The 21,063-nt window shown below is 40.4% G+C and overlaps 1 protein-coding gene across 1 annotated transcript; it reads right to left on the reverse strand.

Moving 5' to 3' along the window:
• Window positions 1-237: 237 nt before the first annotated feature.
• Window positions 238-16,797, reverse strand: LOC106564555 (zinc finger protein 883-like). Its single transcript, XM_014130689.2, has 2 exons — window positions 15,808-16,797; window positions 238-2,307 (listed from the first exon to the last, which is right to left on the reverse strand). Exons 1-2 carry the CDS (start codon window positions 16,160-16,162, stop codon window positions 824-826), a joined length of 1,839 nt encoding a protein of 612 aa, XP_013986164.1. The 5' UTR covers window positions 16,163-16,797; the 3' UTR covers window positions 238-823.
• Between the last annotated feature and the right edge of the window lie 4,266 nt (window positions 16,798-21,063).

Consider the following 21,063-nt stretch of genomic DNA (forward strand, 5'->3'; position numbering starts at 1 on the left):
AAAACACTCTAATATTAATTCATCATCAAGCCATTCTTTAGGGGGGGGGAATGACCCTTAAACACCCTGTACATTTCTACTGAGAGCATCATCAAGCCATTCTTTAGGGGGGGGCCTCAAACCCCCTGTACATTTCTACTGAGAGCATCATCAAGCCATTCTTTAGAGGGGGGAGGATGAGCCTTAAACACCCTGTACATTTCTACTGAGAGCATCATCAAGCCATTGTTTGGGGGGGGGTGAGACTAAAACCCCCTGTACATTTCTACTGAGAGCATCATCAAGCCATTCTTTGGGGGGGGGGGATGAGACTCAAACCCCCTCTACATTTTCAGCCTCTGTTTTACTACTACACACAAGTGCTTCAGTCTTAGAAATGGTGTGAACGGAAATCACTTCTTCAGAAATGTGGGATTGCGCACTAGGAAGGATATCTCACTCAGTATATATATTTTACATTGTGACATTATTAATTAAAATACTCCTACTACAACGTTAAAACATTCTAGATTGTGACATCATTAAAATACACCTTCTACAACATTCTACATTGTGACATCATTAAAATACGCCTTCTACAATGTTAAAACATTCTACATTGTGACATCATTAAAATACGCCTTCTACAATATTAAAAACATTCTACATTATTTGATTGATATCATGAAACAACTCCTTCATGTATTTTCTGATGTTTAATCAGAGATCTTTTACCAGAGTATCTCTTCCCACATTGATCACAACTACAATATTTACTTCCTGTGTGTGTTCTCTGGTGTGATATCAGCCAGTTTGGCTGAGTAAAATTCTTCCCACATTCATTTCAACTATAAGGATTCTCTCCTGTGTGTGTTCTCTGGTGTGTAGTCAGATGGCTAGATGTAGTAAAACGCTTCCCACATTGATCACAGCCGTAAGGTTTCTCTCCTGTGTGTGTTCTCTGGTGTATAGTCAGACTGCTAGATGTAACAAAACTCTTCCCACATTGATCACAGCTGTAAGGTTTCTCTCCTGTGTGTGTTCTCTGGTGTATAGTCAAACGGCTAGATGTAACAAAGCACTTCCCACATTGATCACAGCTATGAGATTTCTCTCCTGTGTGTGTTCTCTGGTGTATAGTCAGCTGGCTAGATGTAACAAAACTCTTCCCACATTGATCACAGCTATAAGGTTTTTCTCCTGTGTGTGTTCTCTGGTGTATAGTCAGGCTACTTGAGTGAGTAAAACTCTTCCCACATTGATCACAGCTATAAGGCTTCTCTCCTGTGTGTGTTCTCTGGTGTGATTTTAAATGTCCTGAAGAAACAAATCTCTTTCCACAGTCAGAGCAGTGGTAAGGTTTCACTCCTGTGTGTGTTCTCTGGTGTGTAGTTAGCCGTCTAGATTCAGTAAAACTCTTCCCACATTGATAACAGCTATAAGGTTTCTCTCCAGTGTGAATTCTCTGGTGTGATTGTAATGTAGATGATTTTGAAAAGGTCTTCCCACAGTCAGAGCAGCTATAAGGTTTCTCTCCAGTGTGAATTCTCTGGTGTGATTGTAATGTAGATGATTTTGAAAAGCTCTTCCCACAGTCAGAGCAGCTATAAGGTTTCTCTCCTGTATGGATTCTCTGATGTATTTTAAGGTCTGCTGAAGAGGTGAATCTCTTCTCACAGTCAGAGCAACAGTGAGGTTTCTCTCCAGTGTGTATTCTCATGTGTGCTGTCATGCTGCGTGAGTGAGCAAAACTCTTCCCACATTGATTACAGCTATAAGGCTTATCTCCTGTGTGTGTTCTCTGGTGCAAAGTCAGCAGTCTAGATGTAGTAAAATTCATCCCACATTGATCACAGATATAAGGATTCTCTCCTGTGTGTGTTCTCTGGTGTATAGTCAGACGGCTTGATGAAGTAAAACTCTTCCCACATTGACAACAGCTATAAGGTTTCTCTCCTGTGTGTGTTCTCTGGTGTGTTTTCAGGCTGCTTGGAACATTAAAGCTCTTCCCACAGTCAGAGCAGCTATAAGGTTTCTCTCCTGTATGGATTCTCTGGTGTCTTTTAAGATCTGCCGAAGAGGTGAGTCTCTTCCCACAGTCAGAGCAGCAATGAGATTTATCACCTGTGTGAATTCTCTGGTGTAGTTTCAGTGAATCTGATCTTGAGTAACTCTTCCCACAGTCAGAGCAGCAGTGAGGTGTCTTTCCTGTGGGTCTTTGCTGGTGTTTCTTGAGGTGTCCTGATGTGGAGAGACTCTGCTCTGCCTCGTCAGCATCATGATGTTGTTGAGGCTCCCCAGAGGATCCACTATAGTCATGTCTCTCTCCTGTGTGAACAACAAAGTCAGACCGATGGTTAAAGGCCCACAACAGCAGAAATCCACTGTTTATTTTAGCTGAAAGGTGATGCCCGTGATGTACAATTTAAGTCTGTAATGAATGTTTAACTTCTTCGGGCTATGGGGCAGTATTCGGAAGTTTGGATAAATGAGGTGCCCAAAGTAAACTGCCTGTTACTCAGGCCCAGAAGCTAGGATATGGATATAATTGATAGTATCGGATAGAAAACACTCTAAAGTTTTCAAAACTGTTAAAATAATGTCTGTGAGTATAACAGAACTGATATGGCAGGCAAAAACCAGAGGAAAATCCATCCAGAATAATTTTTTTTGAGCTCACCTCTGATTACAATGGCTGGGAATGGGAATATAAAAGGAAGTCCTCCCAGATTGCAGTTCCTAGGGCTTCCACTAGATGTCAACAGTCTTTAGAAAGAGTTCTAGGCTTGTTTTTGAAAAATGAGCTAGAATTTGTAGTTTTTGTGGCTCCCATTTTGGCTGTAGTGTTTGTAGCACGTTCCGGTGAGTGCGCGTACTTCGTTATTTATGTCCGGTAATGGTCTCCGGTATTCTCCATCTTAAATGTTATCGTATATTTACATATTAGGGTACCTGAGGATTGATTAGGAATGTTGTTTGACTTGTTTAGAAGTTTATTGGTAACTTACGGGATTCATTTTGTATGCATTTTGAACGAGGGAAACCGGTGGATTACTGAGTCAAGCACGCCATTGAAACATGCTTTTTTGGGATATAAAGAAGGACTTTATCGAACAAAAGGACCATTTGTTATGTAGCTGGGACAGTGGTGATTGCAACCAGATGAAGATCTTCAAAGGTAAGTGATTTATTATATCGCTACTTCTGACTTTCGTGACGCATTTGCTTGGTTGGAAAATGTATGTAATGCTTTAGTGTGCGGGGCGCTGTCCTCAGATAATCGCATGGTGTGCTTTCACCGTAAAGCCTTTTTGAAATCTGACAACACGGCTGGATGAACAAGAACTTAAGCTTTTAAATGATGTATGACACTTGTATTTTCATGAATGTTTAATATTAGGATTTATGGAATTTGAATTTGGCGCTCTGTAATTTCACCGGATGTTGGCCAGGTGGGACGGTAGCATCCCAATGATCCGCAAGAAGTTAAATGCTTTTACAAAGTTATTTGAAAACTGTCTTAACCTCTTACAGCCCTTTGGGGATAGGGGGCAGTATTGACAATTTCTGAAAAAATATGTGCCCATATTAAACTGCCTCCTACTCAAACTCAGAAGCTAGGATATGCATATTATTTGGATAGAAAACACTCTGAAGTTTCTAAAACTGTTTGAATGATGTCTGTGAGTATAACAGAACTCATATGGCAAGCAAAAACCTGAGAGAAATCCTACCAGGAAGTGGAAATCTGGATGCATGGGCTCTCTTCAAGTCATTCCTAAGGCTTCCACTAGATGTCAACAGTCTTTAGAAAGTTGTTTGAGGCGTCTACGATGAACAGAGACCAAATGAGAAGCCTGGGAAGTTTGTCACCCAGAGAACGACATCACTTCACGAGAGAGGTAGTTCTGTTCCAAAATGTTTTTCAAGACACAGGAATGGTCCGGTTGAAATATTACTGAATCTTCACGTTCTAAAGGCCCTAAAGATTGATGTTTTACAACGTTTGACATGTTTGAACGAACGTAAATACAACTTCTTTTTACTTTTCATCGTCACATTTTCCGCGCGCTTCCTACATTTGGAGTAGCTGAACTGAACACGCAAACAACAAGGAGTTATTTGGACATAAATTATGGAGTTTATCGAACAAAACAACATTTATTGTGGACCTGGGATTCCTGGAAGTGCCTTCTGATGAAGATCAAAGGTAAGGGAATATTTCTAATGCAACTTATGATTTTAGATGACCCCAAAATGGCAGATATCTGTATTGCCTAGTGTATTTTTCTGAGCTCAGTACTCAGATTATTGCAAAGAGTGCTTTCCTCATGAAGCTTTTTTGAAATCTTTCACAGCGTTAGCATAAAGGAGATGTTCATCTATAATTCTTTGAATGACAGTTTAATATTTTAGCAACGTTTATGACAAGTATTTTTGTAAATTGTGGTGCTGATTCACCGGGAGTATTTGAGGGAAAATATTTTCTGAACGTCACGCGCCAATGTAAAATGCTGTTTTTATATATAAATATGAACTTTATCGAACAAAAAATGCATGTATTGTGTAACATGATGTCCTAGGAGTGTCATCTGATGACGATCGTCAAAGGTTAGTGCTTCATTTAGCTGTTTTGGGGGTTTTTGTGATGCATGTAGTTGCTTTGAAAATGGCTGTGTGGTTATTTGTGTCGATGTACTCTCCTAATATAATGTAATGTTTTGCTTTCGCTGTAAAGCCTTTTTGAAATCGGACAACGTGGTTTGATTCAGGAGAAGTGTATCTATAAAATGGTGTAACATAGTCCTATGTTTGAGAAATTGAAATGATTAGATTTGTGGTTTTGAATGTGGCGCTCTGATTTTTTACAAACTCTCAGTGTAATAAGCATTAGCATTCTAGCTAACAGCTTTGCTACCAGCCTATGTCAATAAGCGTTAGCATTCTAGCATTCTAGCTAACAGCTTTGCTACCAGCCTATGTCAATAAGCGTTAGCATTCTAGCTAACAGCTTTGCTACCAGCCTATGTCAATAAGCTTCAGCATTCAAGCTAACAGCTTTGCTTCCAGCCTATGTCAATAAGCGTTAGCATTCCAGCTAACAGCTTTGCTACCAGCCTAAGTCAATAAGCGTTAGCATTCTAGCTAACAGCTTTGCTTCCAGCCTATGTCAATAAGCGTTAGCATTCCAGCTAACAGCTTTGCTACCAGCCTAAGTCAATAAGCGTTAGCATTCCAGCTAACAGCTTTGCTACCAGCCTATGTCAATAAGCGTTAGCATTCTAGCTAACAGCTTTGCTACCAGCCTATGTCAATAAGCGTTAGCATTCAAGCTAACAGCTTTGCTACCAGCCAATGTCAATAAGCGTTAGCATTCTACCTAACAGCTTTGCTACCAGCCTAGCGTTAGCATTTAAGCTAACAACTGCTGCATCCAAAATACATATTTTGCAATTATCACAACATTTTTTACATGTTTCTTTTTTTTACATTTTAGTCATTTAGCAGACGCTCTTATCCAGAGCGACTTACAGTAGTGAATGCATACATTTCATACAATTTCATACATTTTTTTCTGTGCTGGCCCCCCGTGGGAATCGAACCCACAACCCTGGTGTTGCAAACACCATGCTCTACCAACTGAGCTACAGGGAAGGCTACAACCAAATAGTCTCTTAGAGACTGTTCAAGAAATAATCAAAACAACAATTGTAAGTCTATGACAACCCCAAAAACGGTTTATTGTTTAGCAGTAATACCCTGGTAAATCTAGACTGTTGAATGGTCCCAGCAGTAATAACCTGGTAAATCTAGACTATTGAATGGTCCCAGGTGGTGAACAGCAGTAATACCCTGGTAAATCTAGACTGTTGAATGGTCCCAGCAGTAATAACCTGGTAAATCTAGACTGTTGAATGGTCCCAGGTGGTGAACAGCAGTAATACCCTGGTAAATCTAGACTGTTGAATGGTCGCAGCAGTAATAACCTGGTAAATCTAGACTGTTGAATGGTCCCAGGTGGTGAACAGCAGTAATAACCTGGTAAATCTAGACTGTTGAATGGTCCCAGCAGTAATAACCTGGTAAATCTAGACTGTTGAATGGTCCCAGGTGGTGAACAGCAGTAATAACCTGGTAAATCTAGACTGTTGAATGGTCCCAGCAGTAATAACCTGGTAAATCTAGACTGTTGAATGGTCCCAGGTGGTGAACAGCAGTAATAACCTGGTAAATCTAGACTGTTGAATGGTCCCAGGTGGTGAACAGCAGTAATAACCTGGTAAATCTAGACTGTTGAATGGTCCCAGGTGGTGAACAGCAGTAACACCCTGGTAAATCTAGACTGTTGAATGGTCCCAGGTGATAACATAGACCTACTGTAGGACCCATAACTTCACCTAACAACAACATAGACCTACTGTAGGACGCATAACTTCACCTAACAATACAACAGGTGTAGACCTTAACTTGAGATGCTTACTTACAAGCCCTTAACCAACAATGCAGTTCAAGAAAGTTAAGAGTTAAGAAAATATTTGCTAAATAAACTAAACTATAAAATAAAAAGTACACAATCAGAACCTAACAATAACGAGGCTATATACAGGGTGTACGTTACCGAGTCAATGTGTGGAAGTACAGATCAACCAGACCGGACACTGCTGAAAAATCAACCAGACTAGACCCTGCCGAAAAATCAACCAGACTAGACCCTGCTGAAAAATCAACCAGACTAGACCCTGCTGTAAATCAACCAGACTCTGCTGTAAATCAACCAGACTAGACCCTGCTAAAAAATCAACCAGACTAGACCCTGCTGAAAAATCAACCAGACTAGACCCTGCTGTAAATCAACCAGACTAGACCCTGCTGTAAATCAACCAGACTAGACCCTGCTGTAAATCAACCAGACTAGACCCTGCTGTAAATCAACCAGACTAGACCCTGCTGTAAGTCAACCAGACCCAATCAACCAGACTAGACCCTGCTGTAAATCAACCAGACTAGACCCTGCTGTAATTCAACCAGACTAGACCCTGCTGTAAGTCAACCAGACCCTGCTCTAAATCAACCAGACTAGACCCTGCTGTAAACCAACCAGACTAGACCCTGCTGTAAAATCAACCAGACTAGACCCTGCTGAAAATCAACCAGACTAGACCCTGCTGTAAATCAACCAGACTAGACCCTGCTGTAAATCAACCAGACTAGACCCTGCTGTAAATCAACCAGACTAGACCCTGCTGTAAGTCAACCAGACCCTGCTGTAAATCAACCAGACTAGACCCTGCTGTAAACCAACCAGACTAGACCCTGCTGTAAATCAACCAGACTAGACCCTGCTGTAAATCAACCAGACTAGACCCTGCTGTAAATCAACCAGACTAGACCCTACTGTAAGTCAACCAGACCCTGCTGTAAACCAACCAGACTATACCCTGCTGTAAATCAACCAGACTAGACCCTGCTGTAAATCAACCAGACTAGACCCTGCTGTAAATCAACCAGACTAGACCCTGCTGTAAGTCAACCAGACTAGACCCTGCTGTAAGTCAACCAGACCCTGCAGTAAATCAACCAGACTAGACCCTGCTGTAAATCAACCAGACTAGACCCTGCTGTAAGTCAACCAGACCCTGCAGTAAATCAACCAGACTAGACCCTGCTGTAAGTCAACCAGACTAGACCCTGCTGTAAGTCAACCAGACCCTGCAGTAAATCAACCAGACTAGACCCTGCTGTAAATCAACCAGACTAGACCCTGCTGTAAGTCAACCAGACCCTGCTGTAAATCAACCAGACTAGACCCTGCTGTAAACCAACCAGACTAGACCCTGCTGTAAAATCAACCAGACTAGACCCTGCTGAAAATCAACCAGACTAGACCCTGCTGTAAATCAACCAGACTAGACCCTGCTGTAAATCAACCAGACTAGACCCTGCTGTAAATCAACCAGACTAGACCCTGCTGTAAATCAACCAGACTAGACCCTGCTGTAAATCAACCAGACTAGACCCTGCTGTAAGTCAACCAGACCCTGCTGTAAATCAACCAGACTAGACCCTGCTGTAAATCAACCAGACTAGACCCTGCTGTAAGTCAACCAGACCCTGCTGTAAATCAACCAGACTAGACCCTGCTGTAAACCAACCAGACTAGACCCTGCTGTAAATCAACCAGACTAGACCCTGCTGTAAATCAACCAGACTAGACCCTGCTGTAAATCAACCAGACTAGACCCTGCTGTAAGTCAACCAGACTAGACCCTGCTGTAAGTCAACCAGACCCTGCAGTAAATCAACCAGACTAGACCCTGCTGTAAATCAACCAGACTAGACCCTGCTGTAAGTCAACCAGACCCTGCAGTAAATCAACCAGACTAGACCCTGCTGTAAGTCAACCAGACTAGACCCTGCTGTAAGTCAACCAGACCCTGCAGTAAATCAACCAGACTCTACTGTAAATCAACCAGACTAGACCCTGCTGTAAGTCAACCAGACCCTGCAGTAAATCAACCAGACTAGAACCTGCTGTAAGTCAACCAAACTAGACCCTGCTGTAAGTCAACCAGACCCTGCAGTAAATCAACCAGACTCTACTGTAAATCAACCAGACTAGACCCTGCTGTAAATCAACCAGACTAGACCCTGCTGTAAATCAACCAGACTAGACCCTGCTGTAAATCAACCAGACTAGACCCTACTGTAAATCAACCATAGCCTATAGACAGAAACTAAAACAGGAAACGCCAGTGCTCAGGTCTGTTCAACGCTGGTCCGACCAATCGGATTCTACGCTTCAAGATTGCTTCAATCACGTGGACTGGGATATGTTCCGCATTGCAGCGAATAACAACATTGATGTATACGCTGATTCGGTGAGCGAGTTTATTAGCAAGTGCATCGGTGATGTTGTACCCACGGTGACTATTAAAACATTCCCCAACCAGAAACCGTCGAATGATGGCAGCATTTGTGCAAAACAGAAAGCGCGAACCACTGCTTTTAATCAGGGCAAGGTGCCCGGAAACATGACCGAATACAAACAGTGTAGCTATTCCCTCTGCAAGGCAATCAAACAAGCTAAGCGTCAGTATAGAGACAAAGTAGAGTCGCAATTCAACGGCTCAGACACGAGAGGTATGTGACAGGGTCTACAGTCAATCACGGACTAGAAAATAAAAAACAGCCCCGTCGCGGACCACGATGTCCTGCTCCCAGACAAACTAAACAACTTCTTTGCTCGCTTTGAGGTCAATACAGTAACAACGACACGACCGCTATCAAAACCTGCGGACTCTCCTTCATAGCAGCCAACGTGAGTAAAACATTTAAACGTGTTAACCCTCGCAAGGCTGCCGGCCCAGACGGCATCCCTAGCCGCGTCCTCAGAGCATGCGCAGACCAGCTGGCTGATGTGTTTACGGACATACTCAATCAATCCTTATCCCAGTCTGCTGTTCCCACATGTTTCAAGAGGGCCACCATTGTTCCAGTTCCCAAGAAAGCTAAGGTAACTGAGCTAAATGACTATCGCCCAGTAGCACTCACCTCCGTCATCATGAAGTGCTTTGAGAGACTAGTCAAGTATCATATCACCTCCACCCTACCTGACACCCTAGACCCACTCCAATTTGCTTACCGCCCCAATAGGTCCACAGATGACGCAATCGCACTGCCCTATACCACCTGGAGAAGAGGAATACCTATGTAAGAATGCTGTTCATCGACTACAGCTCAGCATTTAACACCATAGTACCCTCCAAACTCGTCATTAAGCTCGAGACCCTGGGTCTCAACCCCGCCCTGTGCAACTGGGTCCTGGACTTCCTGATGGGCCGCCCCCAGGTGGTGAGGGTAGGAAACAACATTCCACCCTGCTGATCCTCAACACTGGGTCCCCACAAGGGTGTGTTCTCAGCCCTCTCCTGTACTCCCTGTTCACCCATGACTGCGTGGCCATGCACGCCTCCAACTCAATCATCAAGTTTGCAGACGACACTACAGTGGTAGGCTTGATTACCGACAACGACAAGACGGCCTACAGGGAGGAGGTGAGGGCCCTCGGAGTGTGGTGTCAGGAAAACAACCTCACACTCAACGTCAAAAAAACAAAGGGGATGATCGTGGACTTCAGGAAACAGCAGAGGGTGCACCCCCCTATCCACATCGACGGGACAGTAGTGGAGGAAAGTTAAGTTCCTCGGCGTACACATCACGGACAAACTGAAATGGTCCACCGGGTTAATGACAGTACTGATGTTGGTGTTCTGAATCAATTCAAAATGACTCTTTATTGAAGAGCCAGGTTAATGAGAGAACTGACTTGGTGTTCTGAATCAATTCGAGGTGACTCTTTATTGAAGAGCCAGGTTAATGAGAGAACCGACTTGGTGTTCTGAATCAATTCAAGGTGACTCTTTATTGAAGAGCCAGGTTAACCTCCCTTGGCAAGGTGGGACGCTTGCTAGTCAACAGCCAGTGGAATTGCGTGGCGCGAAATACAAATACCTCACAAATGCTATAACTTCAATTTCTCAAACATATGACTATTTTACACCATTTTAAAGACAAGACTCTCGTTAATCTAACCACACTGTCCGATTTCAAAAGGCTTTACAGTGAAAGCAAAACATTAGATTATGTGAGGAGAGTACCCTGCCAAAAATAATCACACAGCCATTTTCAAAGCAAGCCTATATGTCACAAAAACCAAACCACAGCTAAATGCAGCACTAACCTTTGATGATCTTCATCAGATGACACTCCTAGGACATTATGTTATACAATACATGCATGTTTTGTTCAATCAAGTTCATATTTATATAAAAAACCAGCTTTTTACATTAGCATGTGATGTTCAGAACTAGCATACCCACTGCAAACTTCCAATGAATTTACTTAATTACTCACGATTAACGTTCACAAAATACATAACAATTATTTTAAGAATTATAGATACAGAACTCCTTTATGCAATCGCGGTGTCAGATTTTAAAATAGCTTTTTCGGCGAAAGCACATTTTGCAATATTCTGAGTACATAGCCCGGCCATCACGGCTAGCTAATTTGACTCCCACCAAGTCTGGCCCTCACCAAACTCAGATTTACTATAAGAAAAATTGGATTACCTTTGCTGTTCTTCGTCAGAATGCACTCCCAGGACTTCTACTTCAACAACAAATGTTGTTTTGGTTCGAAATAATCCATAGTTATATTGAAATAGCTCCATTTTGTTCATGCGTTCAGGTAACTATCTGAAGGGTGACGCGCGAGCACATTTCATGACAAAACATGTCAAAATATTCCATTACCGTACTTCGAAGCATGTCAAACGCCGTTTAAAATCAATTTTTATGCGATTTTTCTCGTAAAATAGCGATAATATTCCAACCGGGCGACGTTGTATTCTTTCAAAGAGAGAAAGAAAAACATGGAGAATTCACATGAACGCGCATCTCCAGTGTCACTGTTCTCAGCCTGACCAGTAACAAAATCTCCTGCTGTTTTTCGCCCAGAGACTGGAGAGACGTCATTCCACTTTCTGGCGCCTTCTGAGAGCCAATGGAAGCCTTAGAAAATGTCACGTTACAGCAGAGATGCTGTATTTTTGATTGAGATGCCCTAGAAGGAGAACAAATTGTCAGACAGGGCACTTCCTGTATGGAATCTTCTCAGGTTTTGGCCTGCCATATGAGTTCTGTTATACTCACAGACACCATTCAAACAGTTTTAGAAACTTTAGAGTGTTTTCTATCCAAATATACTAATTATATGCATATTCTCGTTTCTGGGCAAGAGTAGTAACCAGTTTAAATCGGTTACGTTTTTTATCCGGCCGTGCAAATACTGCCCCCTAGCCCCAACAGGTTAATGAGAGAACTGACTTGGTGTTCTGAATCAATTCAAGGTGACTCTTTATTGAAGAGCCAGGTTAATGAGAGAACTGACTTGGTGTTCTGAATCAATTCAAGGTGACTCTTTATTGAAGAGCCAGGTTAACCTCTATGGGCTAGGTGGGATGCTTGCGTCCCACCTACTCAACAGCCACTTTAAGCCTGTGGCGCGATTTTCAAAACCTTAAAAATCCTATTACTTCAATTTCTCAAACATATGACTATTTTACAGCTATTTAAAGACAAGACTCTCGTTAATCTAACCACACTGTCCGATTTCAAAAAGGCTTTACAACGAAAGCAAAACATTAGATTATGTCAGCAGAGTACCAAGCCAGAAATAATCACACACCCATTTTTCAAGCCAGCATATAATGTCACCAAAAACCAGAAGACAGCTAAATGCAGCACTCACCTTTGATGATCTTCATCAGATGACAACCCTAGGACATTATGTTATACAATACATGCATGTTTTGTTCAATCAAGTTCATATTTATATCAAAAACCAGCTTTTTACATTAGCATGTGACGTTCAGAACTAGCATACCCCCGCAAACTTCCGGGAATTCGCTAACATTTTACTAAATTACTCACGATAAACGTTCACAAAAAGCATAACAATTATTTTAAGAATTATAGATACAGACCTCCTCTATGCACTCGATATGTCCGATTTTAAAATAGCTTTTTCGGTGAAAGCACATTTTGCAATATTCTAAGTACATAGCCCAGGCATCACGGGCTCGCTAATTTAGACACCCGCCAAGTCTAGCACTCACCATACTCAGATTTACTATTATAAAAGTTTGATTACCTTTTGCTGTTCTTCGTCAGAATGCACTCCCAGGACTGCTACTTCAACAACAAATGTTGGTTTTGGTCCGAAATAATCCATCGTTATATCCGAATAGCGGCGTTTTGTTCGTATGCGTTCAGGTACACTATCCGAAATGGTAAAGAAGTGTCGCGCATGGCGCAATTCGTGACAATAAAATTCAAAATATTCCATTACCGTACTTCGAAGCATGTCAACCGCCGTTTAAAATCAATTTTTACGCCATTTTTCTCGTAGAAAAGCGATAATATTCCGACAGGGGAATCTCCTTTTCGTCAAACAGAGGAAAAAAATCACAAGGAGAAGCGGTCGTGTCACGCGCATAAGCCCAGAGTCCCTTGATCGGCCACTTGAGAAAAGCGATACTGTGTTTCAGCCTGGGGACTGGAATGACGACATTCTGGTTTTTCCCGGGCTCTGAGAGCCTATGGAAGACGTGGGAAGTGTCACGTTAGAGCAGAGATCCTTAGTAAAAGATAGAGATGGCAAAGAAGTTCAAGAAATTGTCAGACAGGCCACTTCCTGTATAGGAATCTCTCAGGTTTTGGCCTGCCATTTGAGTTCTGTTATACTCACAGACACCATTCAAACAGTTTTAGAAACTTTAGGGTGTTTTCTATCCATATATAATAATTATATGCATATTCTAGTTTCTGGGTAGGAGTGGTAACCAGATTTAAATCGGGTACGTTTTTTATCCGGCCGTGTCAATACTGCCCCCTAGCCCCAACAGGTTATTATGAGAGAACTGACTTGGTGTTCTGAATCAATTCAAAATGACTCTTTATTGAAGAGCCAGGTTAATGACAGCTCTGACTTGGTGTTCTGAATCAATTCAAAGTGACTTTATTGAAGAGCCAGGTTAATGACAGTATTGATGTTAGTGTTCTGAATCAATTCAAAATGACTCTTTATTGATGTTGGTGTTCTGAATCAATTCAAAATTACTCTTTATTGAAGAGTCAGGTTAATGACAGTATTGATGTTAGTGTTCTGAATCAATTCAAAATGATTCTTTATTGAAGAGCCAGGTTAATGACAGTATTGATGTTGGTGTTCTGAATCAATTCAAAATGACTCTTTATTGAAGAGCCAGGTTACTGACAGTATTGATGTTAGTGTTCTGAAACAATTCAAAATGACTCTTTATTGATGTTAGTGTTCTGAATCAATTCAAAATGACTCTTTATTGATGTTGGTGTTCTGAATCAATTCAAAATGACTCTTTATTGATTTTGGTGATCTGAATCAATTCAAAATGACTCTTTATTGATGTTGGTGTTCTGAATCAATTCAATGTGACTCTTTATTGAAGAGCCAGGTTAATGACAGCTCTGACTTGGTGTTCTGAATCAATTCAAAATGACTCTTTATTGAAGAGCCAGGTTAATGACAGTACTGATGTTGGTGTTCTGAATCAATTCAAAATGACTCTTTATTGAAGAGCCAGGTTAATGACAGCTCTGACTTGGTGTTCTGAATCAATTCAATGTGACTCTTTATTGAAGAGCCAGGTTAATGACAGTATTGATGTTAGTGTTCTGAATCAATTCAAAATGACTCTTTATTGAAGAGCCAGGTTAATGACAGCTCTGACTTGGTGTTCTGAATCAATTCAATGTGACTCTTTATTGAAGAGCCAGGTTAATGACAGCTCTGACTTGGTGCTCTGAATCAATTCAAAATGACTCTTTATTGAAGAGCCAGGTTAATGAGAGAACTGATGTTAGTGTTCTGAATCAATTCAAGGTGACTCTATTGAAGAGCCAGGTTAATGAGAGAAATGACTCGGTGCTCTGAATCAATTCAAGGTGACTCTCTGTTAGAAGCATTCTATTGTTCTAACTCATAAATGTGAAAACTGTTTACACAGCGTAACTTAATAATAAGCAGCCCACGTATCCATTATGGCCATTTCCCTCTTTGGAGTTCAAATTAAACAAATAAAACATCTGGTTGTCATACCGATAACAGGTTTTATTCTCAGCCAATCAGTTGTTATTGACAGTGTTGTGATAGTCCCCACTAAACGAGAACAATTTCAAAGCTGCAACAACAACAAAAACTTTGGTGTTGAGGTTACCATCAAGATAAAACAACCTTTTTTAAATGTTTTCACTACCTTTTCTAGATAAGTGATTATACTTTATGTAAAATGGAACAATATACCAGGAGGTGTCAGAGAAAAGGCTCAAAAATTGTCCGAGACTCCAGTCACCCAAGTCATAGACTGATTTCTCTCTGCTATTGCACGGCAAGCAGTACCGGAGTGACAAGTCTAGGTCCAAAAGACTCATTAACAGCTTCTACCTCCAAGCCATAAGACTGCTGAACAATTAATCAAATGGCCACCCGGACTATTTACATTGACCCCCCCCCCCCGCTGCTACTCGCTGTTTATTATCTATGCATACCCCAGCACATTGACTCGGTACCCCCTGTATATAGCCTCGTTATTGTTATTTTATTGTGTTACTTTTTACTTTCGCTTATTTGCTAAATATTTTGTTAACTCTTTTTGAACCGCAATGTATTGGGGTGGCAGGGTAGCCTAGTGGTTAGAGCGTTGGACTAGTAAACAAAAGGTTGCTGGATCGAAACCCTGAGCCGACAAGGTACAAATCTGTCGTTCTGCCCCTGAACAAGGCAGTTAACCCACTGTTCCTAGGCTGTCATTGTAAATAAGAATCAAATCAAAGTTTCTTTGTCACGTGTGCCGAATACAACAGTGAAATGCTTACTTACTGGATTTAACGTGTGTAAATAAAACAACAGTAAAAGACATTTGAAAATAAGAGTAGCAAGGCTATATATCTCGTATACAATTCGGTTACCTGTTCAGGATGTGTTCTTCACTAACTTGCCTAGTTTAATAAAGGTAAAATTCAATGTTGGTTAAGGGCTTGTGAGTAAGCATTTTCATGGTAAGGTCTACACTTGTTGTATTCGGCGCGTGTGACAAATACAGTTTGATTTGATAGCATATTTTGTGGATATGAACGACTATTTCTTATCAATTAAAAATCTGGGTACTTTTCATAGCTTTTGTCACATCAGTTGAACAGCTGCGCCTGTTCTTAAGACAGTACTTACTGGTGTTAATCAGATCGCCTGTCTCCTCGTCTTTCAATGTGACAGTTATCTCTCCTTCCTTCTTCACTTCAAAAACTGCATCCTCCTCTTTCTCTTCCTCCTCTTCTTTTACAGTAACATCCTCCTCCTCTTTCACTCTGAACTCGTCTTCCTCTTCTTTCACTGAAACGTCTTTCTCTTCTTTCACTGTAACAGCCTCACCTTCCTCCTCTTCTTCTTCTTGTTTTACTGTGACATCCTCCTCCTCTTCCTCCTCTTTCACGACAACGTTCAGCCACAGACCCTCTTCCTCCGTCCAGCAGACCTCCTCCTCCTCCTCTTCTTCAACAGGAGGCGAGTAGCTTGGTGACCTCATGGTCGGGGATGTTAGCTAACAGTTAGCTAGCTAGGCTAATGCTAACTCAACCAGCCAGCTACGTTAGCTAGCTAGGCTAATGCTAACTTAACAACCAGCCAGCTACGTTAGCTAGTTACGCTAATGCTAACTTAACAACCAGCCAGCTACGTTAGCTAGCTAGGCTAATGCTAACTTAACAACCAGCCAGCTACGTTAGCTAGCTAGGCTAATGCTAACTCAACCAGCCAGCTACGTTAGCTATCTAGGCTAATGCTAACTTAACAAGCTAGTTAGCTGACCAATAACAACGTAAATAGGAAATTAAATGGGGTAACTAGCTAAACGACAGAAATGTGTTCAAAACACAGTGGCTGATATATTCAGAAAACGTCTTAAGAGCTTGAACGTTTCCGCTATGTTGGCTAGCAAGCTACCGCGATGGCTGACCAGCTGTTGTTGTTGTTCTTCTTCTTTTAGTTTCTATTTAACCGACCGACAGGTGCCAACACCGCCCCCTACTGTACTGGAGTGGGAGACCGGTTACGACCTACCAATACCGCTATATTCTTCTCTTATCTAACCCTGCATTTCTAACTCAATAAAAATAATTCCCTTACAAACTAAACTACTCCCATCACCACCCACCCAATCCCCATTCTCCCAGTCCAAACGGTCTCTGACCCTGTCATACAACCTAGATATGGAATTACTGGTCACTTTAATAATGTTTACATATTGCTTTACTTATCTCATATATAATATATATATATATGTATATATATATATATATATATATAAAAATGTTTTTTAAACAATCAAATGTCGGAGTGGCATCGAATAGAATACAGTGTGAATACTGACTTGCCTAGTTAAATAAAGGTTAAATTATATATATATATAATTTAACCTTTATTTAAATAGGCAAGTCAGTATTCACACTGTATTCTATTCGATGCCACTCCGACATTTGATTGTTTAAAAAAAATATGTTTTAGTCATTTAGCAGACGCTCTTATCCAGAGCGACTTACAGTAGTGAATGCATATATTTCATTTCATTTCATACATTTCATACATTTTTTTCTGTGCTGGCCCCCCGTGGGAATCGAACCCACAACCCTGGCGTTGCAAACACCATGCTCTACCAACTGGGCTTCTTAATTCCATTATTAATTATTATTATTATTAATGGCTGAACGGTAGAGGAAATGGTTGAATATGTATTATTATGTTGTGAAATGTAATGATGTAGAGGGGGAGAGGATCAAATGAAATTGTATTGGTCACATACACATTTTTTGCAGATGTTATTTCGGGTGTATTGAAATGCTTGTGTTCCTAGCTCCAACAGTAATATCTAACTAAAAGCTTGTGTTCCTAGCTCCAACAGTACAGTAATATCTAACTAAATGCTTGTGTTCCTATCTCCAACAGTAATATCTAACTAAATGCTTGTGTTCCTAGCTCCAACAGTGTAGTAATATCTAACTAAATGCTTGTGTTCCTAGCTCCAACAGTAATATCTAACTAAATGCTTGTGTTCCTAGCTCCAACAGTAATATCTAACTAAATGCTTGTGTTCCTAGCTCCAACAGTACAGTAGTATCTAACTAAATGCTTGTGTTCCCAGCTCCAACAGTGCAGTAATATCTAACTAAATGCTTGTGTTCCTAGCTCCAACAGTACAGTAAATATCTAACTAAATGCTTGTGTTCCTATCTCCAACAGTAATATCTAACTAAATGCTTGTGTTCCTAGCTCCAACAGTGCAGTAATATCTAACTAAATGCTTGTGTTCCTAGCTCCAACAGTAATATCTAACTAAATGCTTGTGTTCCTAGCTCCAACAGTACAGTAGTATCTAACTAAATGCTTGTGTTCCCAGCTCCAACAGTGCAGTAATATCTAACTAAATGCTTGTGTTCCTAGCTCCAACAGTACAGTAAATATCTAACTAAATGCTTGTGTTCCTATCTCCAACAGTAATATCTAACTAAATGCTTGTGTTCCTAGCTCCAACAGTGCAGTAATATCTAACTAAATGCTTGTGTTCATAGCTCCAACAGTACAGTAATATCTAACTAATTGCTTGTTTTGCTAGCTCAAACAGTAATATCTAACTAAATGCTTGTGTTCCTAGCTCCAACAGTAATATCTAACTAAATGCTTGTGTTCCTAGCTCCAACAGTACAGTAATATCTAACTAAATGCTTGTGTTCCTAGCTCCAACAGTACAGTAGTATCTAACTAAATGCTTGTGTTCCTAGCTCCAACAGTGCAGTAATATCTAACTAAATGCTTGTGTTCATAGCTCCAACAGTAATATCTAACTAAATGTTTGTGTTCCTATCTCCAACAGTGCAGTAATATCTAACTAAATGCTTGTGTTCCCAGCTCCAACAGTACAGTAATATCTAACTAAATGCTTGTGTTCCAAGCTCCAACAGTAATATCTAACTAAATGTTTGTGTTCCTATCTCCAACAGTACAGTAATATCTAACTAAATGCTTGTGTTCCTAGCTCCAACAGTACAGTAATATCTAACTAAATGCTTGTGTTCCAAGCTCCAACAGTCATATCTAACTAAATGCTTGTGTTCCCAGCTCCAACAGTACAGTAATATCTAACTAAATGCTTGTGTTCCTAGCTCCAACAGTAATATCTAACTAAATGCTTGTGTTCCTAGCTCCAACAGTAATATCTAACTAAATGTTTGTGTTCCTATCTCCAACAGTACAGTAATATCTAACTAAATGCTTGTGTTCCTAGCTACAACAGTACAGTAATATCTAACTAAATGCTTGTGTTCCCAGCTCCAACAGTAATATCTAACTAAATGCTTGTGTTCCTAGCTCCAACAGTAATATCTAACTAAATGTTTGTGTTCCTATCTCTAACAGTGCAGTAATATCTAACTAAATGCTTGTGTTCCTAGCTCCAACAGTGCAGTAATATCTAACTAAATGCTTGTGTTCCTAGCTCCAAAAGTACAGTAATATCTAACTAAATGCTTGTGTTCCTAGCTCCAACAGTACAGTAATATCTAACTAAATGCTTGTGTTCCTATCTCCAATAGTAATATCTAACTAAATGCTTGTGTTCCAAGCTCCAACAGTAATATCTAACTAAATGCCTGTGTTCCCAGCTCCAACAGTGCAGTAATATCTAACTAAATGCTTGTGTTCCTAGCTCCAACAGTACAGTAATATCTAACTAAATGCTTGTGTTCCTATCTCCAACAGTAATATCTAACTAAATGCTTGTGTTCCTAGCTCCAACAGTGTAGTAATATCTAACTAAATGCTTGTGTTCCTAGCTCCAACAGTACAGTAATATCTAACTAAATACTTGTGTTCCTAGCTCCAACAGTAATATCTAACTAAATGCTTGTGTTCCTAGCTCCAACAGTAATATCTAACTAAATGTTTGTGTTCCTATCTCCAACAGTACAGTAATATCTAACTAAATGCTTGTGTTCCTAGCTCCAACAGTACAGTAATATCTAACTAAATGCTTGTGTTCCCAGCTCCAACAGTAATATCTAACTAAATGCTTGTGTTCCTAGCTCCAACAGTATATCTAACTAAATGTTTGTGTTCCTATCTCCAACAGTGCAGTAATATCTAACTAAATGCTTGTGTTCCTAGCTCCAACAGTACAGTAATATCTAACTAATTGCTTGTTTTGCTAGCTCAAACAGTAATATCTAACTAAATGCTTGTGTTCCTAGCTCCAACAGTAATATCTAACTAAATGCTTGTGTTCCTAGCTCCAACAGTAATATCTAACTAAATGCTTGTGTTCCTAACTCCAACAGTACAGTAATATCTAACTAAATGCTTGTGTTCCTAGCTCCAACAGTACAGTAGTATCTAACTAAATGCTTGTGTTCCTAGCTCCAACAGTGCAGTAATATCTAACTAAATGCTTGTGTTCATAGCTCCAACAGTAATATCTAACTAAATGTTTGTGTTCCTATCTCCAACAGTGCAGTAATATCTAACTAAATGCTTGTGTTCCCAGCTCCAACAGTACAGTAATATCTAACTAAATGCTTGTGTTCCAAGCTCCAACAGTAATATCTAACTAAATGTTTGTGTTCCTATCTCCAACAGTACAGTAATATCTAACTAAATGCTTGTGTTCCTAGCTCCAACAGTACAGTAATATCTAACTAAATGCTTGTGTTCCAAGCTCCAACAGTCATATCTAACTAAATGCTTGTGTTCCCAGCTCCAACAGTACAGTAATATCTAACTAAATGCTTGTGTTCCTAGCTCCAACAGTAATATCTAACTAAATGCTTGTGTTCCTAGCTCCAACAGTAATATCTAACTAAATGTTTGTGTTCCTATCTCCAACAGTACAGTAATATCTAACTAAATGCTTGTGTTCCTAGCTCCAACAGTACAGTAATATCTAACTAAATGCTTGTGTTCCCAGCTCCAACAGTAATATCTAACTAAATGCTTGTGTTCCTAGCTCCAACAGTATATCTAACTAAATGTTTGTGTTCCTAGCTCCAACAGTGCAGTAATATCTAACTAAATGCTTGTGTTCCTAGCTCCAACAGTACAGTAATATCTAACTAATTGCTTGTTTTGCTAGCTCAAACAGTAATATCTAACTAAATGCTTGTGTTCCTAGCTCCAACAGTAATATCTAACTAAATGCTTGTGTTCCTAGCTCCAACAGTAATATCTAACTAAATGCTTGTGTTCCTAACTCCAACAGTACAGTAATATCTAACTAAATGCTTGTGTTCCTAGCTCCAACAGTACAGTAGTATCTAACTAAATGCTTGTGTTCCTAGCTCCAACAGTGCAGTAATATCTAACTAAATGCTTGTGTTCATAGCTCCAACAGTAATATCTAACTAAATGTTTGTGTTCCTATCTCCAACAGTGCAGTAATATCTA

The sequence above is a fragment of the Salmo salar genome, chromosome ssa12, assembly GCF_905237065.1.
Source record: "Salmo salar chromosome ssa12, Ssal_v3.1, whole genome shotgun sequence".
In the NCBI taxonomy this organism is placed as follows: Eukaryota; Metazoa; Chordata; class Actinopteri; order Salmoniformes; family Salmonidae; genus Salmo; species Salmo salar.